Here is a 13,371-nt window from a genome sequence, read left to right as displayed (position 1 = left end):
TTTTTTTTTTTTTTTTTGCATAACAGCCATGTATAATTTGGGGGTCACCACAATCTCCACCTTGTGTTCTTTCTAATAATTCATAAACCTAAATTTCACAAGGAGGGCTCAATGGCACTGCAAGCAAAATACAGTGCACCATCTATTATAACATTAATAAAATATTAGTTTTATATAGCCACCTACTGTATTTCTCAACAATGTAATATGGATTTCCCCCCCTCCGACCACAAAAAGGAGAAAAAAAATTAATAAAACACAGCAACAAAATAAATATAAACAATTCATGTCTATTGGAATCTGTGCCATCCTTCTACATTTATCTAGCTGTGGGAAGACAGGCCATATTTTGGATGGCTGGTTTTCATGTGTGACATTACTTTGCTGAGAACATCCACCTATCCATCATGCAGTGACACACACTGCCTCATTGCACATCGCATGCAGGTACACTCACTGTTGCTTAGAAGTCCACAGTAGTACTCCCAGTCACACTCCATCCATCAGCATAAGATGTTTCACCCTGGAAAGCCCAACACTCAAAAAGTAAATTGACAATCTCCACAAAAGTTACAAAAGTGTGTTTTTTCATCAAAAGTATGAGAAGTGTGACATGAAAGTTGTTAACTGATTAGTAGTGACGGTAAGGATTTATCTCTTGCTCTAATGTGTAGGGTGTACATGAAAAGTGGCTTCTGTCAACACCCGCCCCAGCCCACGATTCGTACCACCAAGACAGAAGTGTGCTCCTTCACCAAGGATGACAACACTGCCACGGGTGCCGTCGGCATTCTAACCTACGATTTGTTCCATATGCAGAGCCGGGTTTGCTCCGAGCGCATGGCTATCATGTTCTCTGTGCCTTTTGACCACAACCTGTATAAGAACCAGCTGGCCATGGGTGTGTTTGAGCAATCCCGTGCTTGTGACAAACAGCTGTATGACCGGATGTATGATGGGAAGGATCTCAGCAACTTCACCCGCTCTGAGGCAAATGGCTGTGGGCTGGAGTACAAGGCAACATATGTTGACCTGAGGGCCACAATGTCTACTGTTGGAAAAGCCATGGTTAAAGTGGAGCTCTATGATAAAATGGGTCATTAGTGTGCAGTCTACTGGTGTTCTGCTTTTCTGTGTTTTCTTGTTTTTCTAGTCGCAGAAAAATAAACTTCATTTGATTTGACGACTCTTGTCATCCTAAAAAAAAACATTTAGGAGAAGAGGAAGACTGATTTTGCTGTCATCTGTATTTTGTGTCTGCTGAAAGATATCAATATCTGACAGCCACCTCATTGATTCTCCATTAGCTTAGCTCTTGGGCTCATGTACACTGAATACTCTATTTTCGTTTATTATGGTAATAAAGCATTCAGACCCAATGCTTGTGCTACTTTGAGTGGGATATGTTTTCATTCATATGCTTTCATTATTACTGATGAACTGTAATCATTTTTTAATCTCTTATCTGGATCCGTCCAATTCTAATGAGCAACAACAGATGGAAGATGTTTTTTTAATTTCTACAAAAACAATATTGTTCTTCCTTCGCTGTTAGACTCTCCATCTTGCTTGATTGTGTGGTATTTGGAATGCAAGAGTTTCAGCAAGATACTAAGCAAAGTATCGCTCCAGAAATGTCTGTCCCAACTTGTTTGATCTGCTTTTTTTTACTGTTTCACAATACAAGAGGAATGACAGTCCCAAAACACATTCATGTCTTGTTATTATAGTCTTGAAGGGCTCACCTCAGTGGTTGGGATCCAATGGGAAATTGTTGGAAACTGTTCAATTTAGCCACAGGCTAGGGTGTGGCTGTTTCATCCCACAGGGGAAAAGAGTAATATTTGTTCTCATAGTCTTCTTTTCGTGTGGGTCGTGTGTTTGGAAAGAGGGTGTGCTATCCTGTATTTAAGCAGGGTTGTACTTCAATTGGGAGGGTTTTCTGAGTGATTAATACATCCTTGGGGGGGGGGAAAAGAAAAAGAAGAAAAAGACAAAAAAGGAAAACCAACCAGCAACTTTTACTGTTTTTGGACTTCAAGTACTAACAGCGTTTCTCAGCAGGTAAGTCACTTCATTTAGGGAAAATACATTTAGAACAATGACTCTCCTAGCTCTTATAATTTGTAAGATATATAGAACTTTGATGAGGCTTTTGTTTGATTTCTTTAATGTATCTGTTGATAAAATGAGGGATCATGTTCTTTCATTTTCACTCTAACTTTATCACTGTGTAGTACTAATTATAAAGTACTGTCACTGGAGTGGTACACTCTGTTAAAAGACTGCAGCAATTCTATGTTCTCTTGTAAAATCTCATTAGCCTGTGAAATACACTATTTTTACGCAGTGACAGTCGATGTGTGCTTTTGAAGGTCAGCGTAATGATATTAGAGTACATCATCAGAGACGAGGTCAAACCTGAGTTCTATATTGTTATCAGTTTATTCCTATGATTCTCACTGCAGTTAGGAGGAAATAAACATCCATGTTACAGGTATGAGCTGGTTGACATTTAAATTATTTTTTATTAGATCAACAGAGCTCGCAGCCACTGCAACATGACAGAGACAGCTGAAGCTGTAGCTGCTGACGTGAGCAGCAAGAGAAGTGTGACCATCGAAATATCAAATCTCGCTAACAGCTACTGCCTTATTAACCCCAGGTAAGCCCAGCCCGTGTTGTGACTTTTCGGGCTTATATGAAATACATAGAAGACCAAAAAAAAAAAAAATGTTGAATGCATTTTTCTATTTGTGTACTAATTAGGGTATACCTTGAGAATGGGGATGCATACAACCCACCGCAACCTACAGTGCGCCCTCTAAAGACAGAGGTTTGCACATTCACCAAGTCCAGCAGCAAAGCAACAGGAGCTGTTGGTGTACTGACCTATGACCTTTTCGAGAGGTCACAGAATGACTTCGCTGAGACTGTGGCTCTCATGTTCTCCGTCCCCTGGGACTACAACCTGTACAAGAACTGGTTTGCAGTGGGCATCTATAAAAGGGGCCGTAACTGTGACAAGGATTTGTACAAAGAAATGTACTACGAGAAGAATCAGCATGAACATGGGTTTGTCAGGGAGGAAGCCACTGGGTCAGGAATCAATTACATGGGTAACCGCCTAGATATCAGGGCCACTATGTGTCCTCTAGGCAAAGCTATCATGAAGGTAGAGGTGTGGGATAAGCTTCTTACACCCATGGGCCAGCAGGCATATTAAAGGGCCCCTTGATACCAGTATTTTTGTCATGTTTCCTGACAGCAGAATTCATTCTCTGCCTTCTGCTTCTTCCTGGTAGACTGTTTCTAATACAGCAGGCATTGTTGCTGACATGTGTCTGTATACCTGGATATTACCCTTCAGTAAATCTGCTTAAGATATGAATTTAGTTTGTTTATAAATTCACCCCCCACCCTCCCAGCCCCCGATCACACACACACACACACACGCACACACTGTATAATCACAGCTTCTCTCTGTTGCAATAGCATTCAGTTTTAAAATGGAATCTTTAGAAATGGAAATCAAAGGATGACTCACCGGAGGATGAGGGCATATAGCTTAATGAAATACGCTGAAAGCTTGTCTGTATTTACCTTGACACTGTAGTCTGAGGAATAAAATAAACCTTTTTTCTGAAGCTATTTGTGTATGACTGTCTGTTGACTGAGTTTAGAAGATGCAAAGGGTTTAAAAAATGAGATTTCCAAAACATGCGCCATGTGCTGTGCATTTATAAAGGCTTCATAAGGATCAATCTGAAGTGGGATTGATATAGACAAAAACAAAGGGTCCTGTTTCTTTTTGGCTGTCCCCTCCCCCCATGGCTGAATTCTACTTCTCAAAGTCTTGGTATCACTTGAAAAACAATTGTATTATTTATGAAATTGTAATAGCTATTAGCTATGTTACGGCTAAATTACAAAATTTGCTGTAAAATCAAAGCATTCAATATCTCTAAAAACATGCAACGCAAGTCTGCGTTACTGGTTAGCCAAAAGATCATTCAGTATGCATGCCAAGTATCCTTGGGATAGATACTGTATGACTGGGTGAATGAGGCATGTTAAGTGCTTTGAATGGTCAAGTAGAGTAGAAAAGTGCTATTTTAGAACAAGTCCATTTACTGTTAATTTGCAGTAATAACTTGTAATGTAAGCTCATTACTTAATCTTTACGAAGCAGTAAACCTGAGATAACTTACATCTGTTTTCTTGTGATTATCATCTTGTCAAGTTGGATGAGATTTGGGTGAAGACCCTATTTTTGTAACTTGTGATACTTACTAAAAGCTTAGAACTATTTAATTGGGTAGAAATTACCATCTTGTTGTGTAATGTCGTCATCAGATTTTATTTTCCAGTAATGGCACAGCCAATTCTTTGAAGAGACAGTCATTAACCTTAGGGAAATTTCCCTGTGAGCTTGTCACAAAGAAGGCACAATATCTCCTCTTAATTCACATCTTGTATGAGGTTATTATAGGTTCTGCTTATTCCGTCTACAATCTCAATACTGCCTTCCTGATTCTGTTTTCCCATTAGATTTATGGTGGTTTCGCCATATTAACAGTTCAAACCACAAAGAAGCTCAGATCAAAGGTTCTGCACTCTGTCACCTTTGCATTTGCATAAAAGCCAAACATAGAAAAGAGGCATAACCTCAGCATGTTTAAGCACAATCCCTGAAGCACTGTTGAGTGACACTGGAGAAACGAAACAGTCCCTATAAACAGATGGGAACACTAACAAGAAACTTTTAGGTGTTTTTTTAGGTATTAACTTAAGGACAAATGCCTGCACATTCCTTTCAAATTTTCCTCTTCAATCTCTCCTTAGCATTTACTATACCTGTGCACACAAGTACACATTTATTATTTGCATCATACTGTTTACTGCATGTGTTTGTGTAAGTGTGCTCCAGTATTTGCATCTACATTAGTATGTACAGTATGTGTTTGCACCCTTTTGTGGTGAGCATCTCTTAGTCTGGATACGCACCTGCGCCTGCAGATATTTCATATCAAATGCATTCTTTTGTGCATTCTTTTGTGCATTATGCGATTTGTATTTTGAAGTGAACAAAATCTTTGGAGAACAGTGCAGGATTAGACCCTTAAGCAAGGAAGAAAAGATATGAGAATTTTTTTTTCTAGGTAGATAAATATAAGAGGCTCAGCATTTGAGGACTGAAACAGATGCTAAACACGAGGGAATCTGACTACTTTTCTGATAAAACCTTCTGTTCCAATCCTTCCCGGATGTTAAGAGGCAAGGGAAGTGAATAAAAGCACGAGAGGAGCAAAGTCAACATGTCTTTTTATGAGACATATATCAGCTGATCACATTTAAACGACTGCAAGGTTCTAGTTACAAACACTACAGGAAGTTGAGAAAAAAATTTTTAAAGCACACAGCAACTCAAATAAAATTGGAAAACATGGGAAAATATAAAAACTGTTATTTATTTGCATTTTTAGGAAGCATTTTTACTTTATAATAGCATTTTCTGCATTATTATATCACAAATAATAATTATTGAATTCATTTCTGGCACTACTAATATAGTGGCTACATTTTTCATCAATTTTCACTTTATTTTTAGAAAAAGAAAAGAAGACACATGAAGATTTGGAAAGGAGTGGCTTCCTTTCCATAATCCCCACCTGTTATTTCCTGTGTCTATTTAACATATTTTTTGATAATTCATTCTTAATATTAAATTTCAGCTTCCAGTTTATTTTGTTTTACAGTGATTCTAATCGCCAACAGTGTTTAAGAAATATATTTGTCAATCTGGTCGTGCAAAAGAAATTTCCATGATCTAAAGTTTGACCGTGGGCCTATACCTCTGTGTAAAAATCACCCAGGTTATAATCAGCTGCATAAAAGATATTATTGCCCCTTAAAATAAACAGGCTTCTACTTAAAAAGGTTAGTTTTTCAGCATCGTCAACAACAGAATAAGCTCTCAAAGACTGCCATCTAGAGGCCTCCTACATAAATTATCTCACACAATTACCTGCTCTAAGCATTTTAGAGACAGCTGGGGGAAAGTATTTGGGTAAAAACCTTTTCTAAACTCTACAGTTTGTATACGACATTCATAATATAATATGTCCCATGAATAGCTATTTCAAATTCTTGGTTTTAAGAGGTAAAGCTGGCTTTGTGTCCTTCAGAAACTGATTACTCCGTGTCTCCTTCTCCTACCACCAGCTACAAACATGTCTTGACATCCAGCAGTGTCTGGTACACTTTGATAGTTTGCTGTGCATCTGACCTGATGTGTGTCAGGCTGGTACCCAACACCTGCAGCCCCAACTCTGGAGCTCAGTTTCAGGCTTCAGTCTCAGTCAGGTTCAGTTTCTGTAAGAGTGGGGGAAAAGGGGGAAGGTTGGCTTACACAGACGTGCTTGTTTGTTTTGTTTTCGAAGATTTATGCAGTTTATATTTCACAAACTCTTAATAATTCCTTTAAGCTGATACATGAAGGTCAAATGTCATGTTATTCCTGGCAGGGAACTGTCATACCATTTTAGTTTGTTATTTTTGAATCTCTCAGCATGTAGAGTGACACAGATGTGTATCATGTAACAATACCGATAGCCTGAAGGAAAACACTTAGGTGTTCTTTATTTTCAGAAGTTTTACATTAACAAAATCATTCTTGATGCTTTGAATCCTCTAAATATTTTTAATCTTGTAAAAAAGGATAGCGATTTGAATTTGAAACGTTCAGCTTTTTTTTTTATTAACACTAAGCATATTCATTTAAACTTGAATTTATCCTGTCAGTCGACCTACTTTCCTTTTTATACCTTTAAGAAAATAAAATTTCAATGCAATAACCCCTACATAAAATTGCTCCATAAAGTAGCTAGAATTGATATTTTTATGCAAAAAGCATTAAGAAAGGCTATTTGTAGTGATGACCTCACAGAAAAAAAATAGTTAAAATAAGTGAAACCAGGCTTCCCTTCACACTGAAGCATTCCCATGATTCCCAGCTCATTATTGGTTATCCTGCTTGAACACTTGGTTTTTTGACTGTTTGTTTTTTTGCTCAGAATTGCTCACAATATCCAGCTGTTTTGAATAAAAAGCACACTTATTGTTTCTGCCCAGGGCAAATTGGCAATTAAAGTAGCAGGTTTAGTGAACAATGTTCAGTATCTGCTGGATACAACAAAGAAGGCGTTTTCTCACAAGTTTGCAGTATCAGCTGAAAAAAAAAGTGTGTTTACAGTTCATATATATATATAATTTGCTTTTTCAGGGATAAATGTCTTAGGTTCCTCATCAAACTGTTGATCTGCAGGCTGCTGCAGGCCTTGCTCCTTTTCATCATCACTGGAGAACTGATGTTTCTGGCTCTTTTCATTTTCATTTTCAGCTGGCAGTGAAACAAGGTTATCCATGCTTCATATTTCTTTGAGTTTATTCTGACTGATCTAGCAGCCGTTTTCATGTCAAACCTAGCTGAATGTACAGTCATCTGCTGCCAGCATGGTGTCAGCCAGCTGAAGGGTCAGCTCTGACACAGCAGTACCAGCTGCCTGGCTCTCACACAACAAAGTAATTACTCATGTCACACTGAATGACTCGCATCAGTGGGTGCGATCTTTAATTTTCATCAAATCTGGACAAACTCCAGTGTGTATGTGTGGCAATAATCTAGCAAGTGGGGAAAAAAACATGTGTCATGCAGAAAAAGTTTATTAGGCATCAGGACATCTATAAATCAAATTAAATATCACTAATTGATCAAGAACCTGATATAGGCTGACTTAAGATTCTCCCTTTCATCAGTCATACATGAATCCCCAGTCACACTATCAAGGGCACATATGAAAGCCTGCAGCAGTTGATAGATGCCCTAACATGCCCTCATTCCAACCACACTGCCAGATCACTGGGGTATTGCAGTCATGGGTTCCCATAGTGAGATGATCCAGAAGCACCTAACAAAGAGCCAAAACTCAACACCGTCAACCAGGTGCACAGCTGAGGCTCACTGGTCCCTCCTAGTGAGAGAATGGGGGGCAGTGTATCTTTTTTTTACTCTAAAAAGTTTATTTCAGAAATACATGTTGGTGTGTTCATGGCTTTTCTATGAGAATTAGTTTAACTAGAAACGAATTCCAAAACAAGGTTAGGTTTGATAAAAAGGCTGTTTACATTTTATGCTCTGTAAAATCTAAATGCAATCAGAATGTAATTATTTGAAAATATCTTAAAACAAGAGTTCATTCACAATGGAACACAGAAAACTTGGTTTAAACTGGGAGATTTTACAATTTCATTAAAAAAAAATATTAGCTAATTTTTAAGTACAGGAACATGTTTAGAGAAAGTTGGAACAATGGCAAAAGGTTCTGGGAAAGTAAATGGTACTAAAAAGAATCAGCTGGAGGAACATCTTGCAGCTAATTAGGTGAATTGGAAACATGCGACTAACATGATTGGGTATAAAAAGAGCATTTTAGAGAGGAAGAATTTCTCAGAAGTAAAGATGGGTAGATATGTATAGTAATTTCTGAATGTATAGGGGTGGAATTAGTAGCTCACACATCTGGAAAGACACCTTCAGTGCTGAAAGATATATACAGGTTTTAGATTAACATATGGTCCCATCCCATTTCGGGATTTCAGTGCAATTCAGGTAATTTTATATAGTGCCACATCACATATTTGGTGATTTGGCACTATATAAAAATTTGGTGACTTGGCACTGCATATAGTGCCAAATCACAACACCAGTTGTCTGAAGGCAGTATATGCTGCATTCTGTATCAACTAAAGGCTTTTCAATGAGCCTTTAGAACTCCCTGATAATAATGAATTGCAACAATCCAACCTAGAAGTAATAAATGCATAAACTAGGTTTTCAGAATCACTCAAGGATAGGATATTTCTATTTTTAGACATTTTGCGCAAAATGCAAGAAGGCAGTCCTTCTACATATTTGTTTAATTTGCATATTTAAGAACATATCCTAGAGCTGAGGTAATGCCATACAGAGCAGGTATCTGGTTGGACACCATGTTTCTATGATTTCTAAGGTCAAGTTTTATTTGAATTTAGAAGCGGAGATTAGTGTCACCCAGGTCTTTTGTCTTTGAAACATTCCTGTAGTTTAACTAGTTGTTGTGTGTTTCCTCTGGCTTCATGGATGGATAAAGCTGGGTATCTTCTACATAGCAATGAATATGTATGCCGTGTCTTCTAATAGTACTGCCGAGGAAAGTATAATATAAATAGAATTGGTCCCTGCACAGAACCTTGTGGAACTCCGTAATTAACCTTAGTGTGTGAACAACACTCCTCATGCGCATTAACAAATTAGAGTCTATTCGATACATATGATTCAACCCACTACAACTACGATTTCTGCAGTAAACTATTGTGATCGATTGTATCAAACTGCACTGAGGTCTAGCACGACAAGCATAGAGATGACTCCATTATCATAAGAAGAGTATTCATAACCTTACTAATGCTGTCTGAAACTCTTCAAATTAACCGTTTCTCTGCAGATTAGTTAACTGTTTCACAACTACTCTTTAAATAATTTTAGAAACAAAAGGAAAGGTAGAGATGAGCCTATTAGCTAAGTTAGGTCAAGTGTTCCTTTTTAAGTGTAAACTCTTTTTGAAAAGTCAAAATGAGCTAATATGTTTCTTTAAATATTGCAATCAAATCATTGCATTTTTTTTACTTAAATTTTTCAACTCAAAACAGGGTCCCTATGCAAATGCATTTGGATCAGCCGATTTATACTCAGCATATTATCTAATAGTACTGTGGTATATCTAAGAGGTTGGAGAAGAAACTATTGACCTCATACACTTGAAACGATTCCTGTTGAAATGATAGTTCGTGGCGCTACTACAAACCAATCCCAGATCCCTCAGAGAACATGTGTTGTTGATACATATTTAATATGTACATGCCTCTAAAAATAGAAACATTCAGAAGTATGTCACTATTTTTCTTTGTTTTATTGATGTGATGGGAAGCATCTCCCTTACTAAAGTGAGACACCCACAATGTCTTCCAGGAAGTTTTGGTTTTGTTATGCTTTTGTTTTGAAGTCCATTAACCACTCACTCTCTTTTTTGAGGTCAGCTTCCTGAAGGCCTGATTCATGGAGTGCACACACGATTACGGCCTAATGATGCTCACCTGAAAGGAGTTCTCCAATTATCCACTGCTAGTGGGTTAAACCATCAGATGAGAGCTGAGGGTGGGATCGGGCTGAATCTTCAATTTGGTTTGATTTAGTTAGTTTGCATATTATTTAGCTGGAGTGTGTTTGTAGTCAGATATATGTGAGCTCTGTTAAAATAACTACAGTATTTGTCTTTTGTAGCTGGACTGTGTCAGGGGAAATCTTTTAAATTTTATTGGTGGTGGTATGACCTGCACCTATTTAAGGAGGGGTTTTCTGAGCAGCTGCATTGGTCATTTTTTTAGATGTGTCACTGGTGAGCGTGTTAAACCTCTGTATGTGTAAAAGAAATATATTCAGAGCTCTGAGCAATGACTGTTTTTTCCCATTTGGTCCCCTTCACATTACCTTGCAAGCACTACATATATCTATTTGTTTATATGGTTTGGCTTGTTTGTGGTATTTTTATTACTGTTTTAAGCCATTAAATAGCAGCTTCATTGCCCAATGATATTGATCATTGGGCAGGTGGTGCCTTTAGTGCACTTGTATGTAGTTCCATGCACTTAATTGTGCCCATTTGCCAAAACATGCTGTTCCAGAAACAAAGGATTAAAAACCCAACAATGGGTTAACAGAGCCAAATACTGTCAAGCCTTGCATTGCTGTGATAGTAGAGATGAAGAAAAGATTATTAACAGGCTCCACTGTGTACAGGACTTTTGTGCTTAAGTATTTTCATGAAAAAAATCAGTGTTTTTTTCCTTTCTTTGTTTTTTCTTGTGTTGTTTTGATAGTGGTGTCTGTGTTCAAAATTTACTTGTTTATGTCTGTTTGTCAGTTTTTAATAGAACCACCAGAGGGCAAAATTTCTTTCCTGAAACATTTTAAAGCTCATGTACAACTATTGGCCCTTTGTGTATAGAATGTATGTTAATATTTTGTGATTTATAAAACATGACTGATGTTGATTGCAGAGTCTCATCTTGCGCAATGGCACCAGAAAATGTATTTCCTGGCTCTAACTATAAGACGTAACGCAAAGTTGGATGAGATCAGAAGGGGGTGGGGAGGGTGAGAATGACCCGACATCTAGAGAGGAAGAAGGTCACTAAACACATTTTCCCACCCAGTCCTGCCAAACACACACACATAGACGCACACACAAATGCAGGCCCACCCTGTAGTGTTTTGTGTGCCAGATGAGGGCGTGATACATGACTGTTGTCACTGCTTCCTTCACTACCTCAGCACTTGAAGAGCACAGCAACTGCACTGCAATATACTGATCACTAAAGAGACAGTGAAACACTGACTAGAGCAAAAAGCAAGACCATCTGCCTTACACACAAGGGAAAAGGGTGTTTAATCAAATAGCTGCAAAGGTGAAAGGGTAATTTCACAAGAATGGTACTGTATTTACAAGTCATAGTAAGCATACAACTGTAGATTTATTGGTTTAAAATATAAAAAATAAAAATGCATACAGTTCATGGCATGAGAGCAGGCAGGATGTACTTTCACAGTAAGTCCATGAAGTCCTGACAATAGCAGAAATACATAAGAGTATATAAATACACATTTTTGTTCTAAATCTGAAAGCACTTATAGTGGCTTTATTGTCATTCAGGGCTAAAGATAAGACTTTTGTCTTTTTGTCATTGTTCAGTGTTTGTCACAATTCTGTGCAGGCAACTTAAAATGTCTTTTGTCTGGAGGGAGATACGATTTTCTTTTAACCAGCTTCTCATCACATGAGTATGAAGATTACTTACAGTTAATAAAAACAGGCCTCGACCCTTTGAACAATTTGTGTGCTGTGACTTGAATAACTAGATCCAAGCATATGGTTAACTTCTTCTCCTCCCTACACATACACACTATTGAGTGTTTAGGACCTTTGTCAAAGATCAGATATGAACATCTTTCTCCTTTTCAGAATTAAAAATCATTTAGTTTCTAAATGCTGTCTTCATAAATATATTTTATATTTTTAGGCTCAAAGTTTAACAGCAAAAAAACTAACAAAACATTGTCTATGAATGCAAAAGCAGCTCAGTAATAAACTTTACCTTGTCTTTCATCAGCCCGAGTCTCTTGCATAAAACAAAGTGTCAATACAAATTTTGTTTCTACTTTAACAAGCTCCGGAGCTTTCGTCAGGCTAATCACGAATATTGGGTTCTCCAGTATAAATGAAATACTGTGAGCAAACAAGAGATGACCAATGCTTCAAGCAATGGCCAACTCTAGTGTCAAGTGGTTTAAAACAAAACATTTTTGTCACAGTAAATGAGATACAGTATAGTACAGAACATAGTTTCTGACAGTGTTTGTCTGTATTAAGAAGTATGTCACCTAAGAGAAACAGCTGTGATGCCACAGAACATTATCTCTGAGATAGTGCCAACCATGTCTATGTGGCTAATTTAAGTTGTGAAGTGCAGAAGATCTAAAGATTCAGTCTCTACTGAGATGAAAGTGTATGAGCAGTCTGTAAACAAGGTTAGGGAAAAAGAGAGAACATAGCTGAGCAGAGATTCTAGGTTATCAGGAGTTGCCATCCCCATTTTTGGTCTTAAGTACCACCAGGCTAACCATGACAGGGATCAGGCAGATGGGCGTGATGACCAAAGCAAACATGATGGCAGGTGGTGGGTCACTTAGCTCATCTGTGGGACAATCCTTGAAAAAAAGGGAATGAATGTCCAAAAAGGTCTGTTCCACCACACGGTTGGGCCATGGGATGAAGTATAAGTCACATATGTCTTCTGTACACATGCTTAGGTTGCTGTACCAACTGAATAGAAGGAGAACATGAAAAGTAAATTAGAAATTGGCATTTAAACAAAAAACATTCATTTTAAATATAAATGCACCCTACTTACCTGTTTACCTTACTCCAAACGCACCAGTCGGTTTCGTTCAGTGATGCCATTGCAAGCTTAAAACTTTGCACACAGTAAACAGCAAACATGTCGGAGAGGCAGCCCATTCCATCTGACTCAACTTCACAAACTACAGAGCAGAAGAGAAGAATCAACAACAACAAAAAAGGGGGAAAAGGGAAAAAGAAAGTGGCTTTAAAAATGAGTTGTACATAAAACAACTTCTGCAAGACTCCCTTTATCAAATTATTAGGGGTGCAACGATATTCGTATCGATATTGAACCGTTCGATACAGTGCTTTC

General features: G+C 37.8%; 3 protein-coding genes across 3 annotated transcripts in view; 2 read left to right on the top strand and 1 right to left on the bottom strand.

The window, feature by feature from the left end:
* The window catches only part of LOC102203684 (cytolysin RTX-S-2), a 2,215-nt gene extending 827 nt beyond the window's left edge, over nt 1-1,388 (top strand). Inside the window, exon 3 of the mRNA XM_005726062.1 lies at nt 675-1,388. Coding sequence (XP_005726119.1) covers nt 675-1,104 — 430 coding nt within the window. The 3' untranslated portion in view covers nt 1,105-1,388. The remainder of the gene's footprint in view (nt 1-674) is intronic.
* A 375-nt stretch (nt 1,389-1,763) lies between these two features.
* On the top strand, nt 1,764-3,437 carry apnl (actinoporin-like protein). The gene is made up of 3 exons (XM_005726061.1): nt 1,764-2,064; nt 2,535-2,665; nt 2,770-3,437. Exons 2-3 carry the CDS (start codon nt 2,562-2,564, stop codon nt 3,224-3,226), a joined length of 561 nt encoding a protein of 186 aa, XP_005726118.1. The 5' UTR covers nt 1,764-2,064; nt 2,535-2,561; the 3' UTR covers nt 3,227-3,437.
* Nucleotides 3,438-12,160: 8,723 nt separating this feature from the next.
* Nucleotides 12,161-13,371, bottom strand: part of ramp2 (receptor (G protein-coupled) activity modifying protein 2) — a 5,911-nt gene continuing 4,700 nt past the window's right edge. Inside the window, exons 5-6 of the mRNA XM_005726060.2 lie at nt 13,069-13,198; nt 12,161-12,980 (exon numbers count right to left, since the gene is read on the bottom strand). Of these exons, the coding sequence (XP_005726117.1) occupies nt 12,731-12,980; nt 13,069-13,198 (380 nt within the window). The 3' untranslated portion in view covers nt 12,161-12,730. The remainder of the gene's footprint in view (nt 12,981-13,068; nt 13,199-13,371) is intronic.

The sequence above is a fragment of the Pundamilia nyererei genome, unplaced genomic scaffold (assembly GCF_000239375.1).
Source record: "Pundamilia nyererei isolate P.nyererei 1_Seehausen unplaced genomic scaffold, PunNye1.0 scaffold00018, whole genome shotgun sequence".
Lineage (NCBI taxonomy): Eukaryota > Metazoa > Chordata > Actinopteri > Cichliformes > Cichlidae > Pundamilia > Pundamilia nyererei.
Note: the sequence above shows the minus strand (reverse complement) of the source record. Positions and strands in the feature narration are given on the sequence as shown.

What these genes read in the sequence shown, in the direction of transcription:
- apnl (XM_005726061.1), top strand. Translation starts at nt 2,562, where the DNA reads ATGACAGAGACAGCTGAAGCTGTAGCTGCTGACGTGAGCAGCAAGAGA. An exon ending in TACTGCCTTATTAACCCCAG is followed by an intron (nt 2,666 to 2,769) that starts GTAAGCCCAGCC and finishes TGTACTAATTAG; the next exon opens with GGTATACCTTGAGAATGGGG.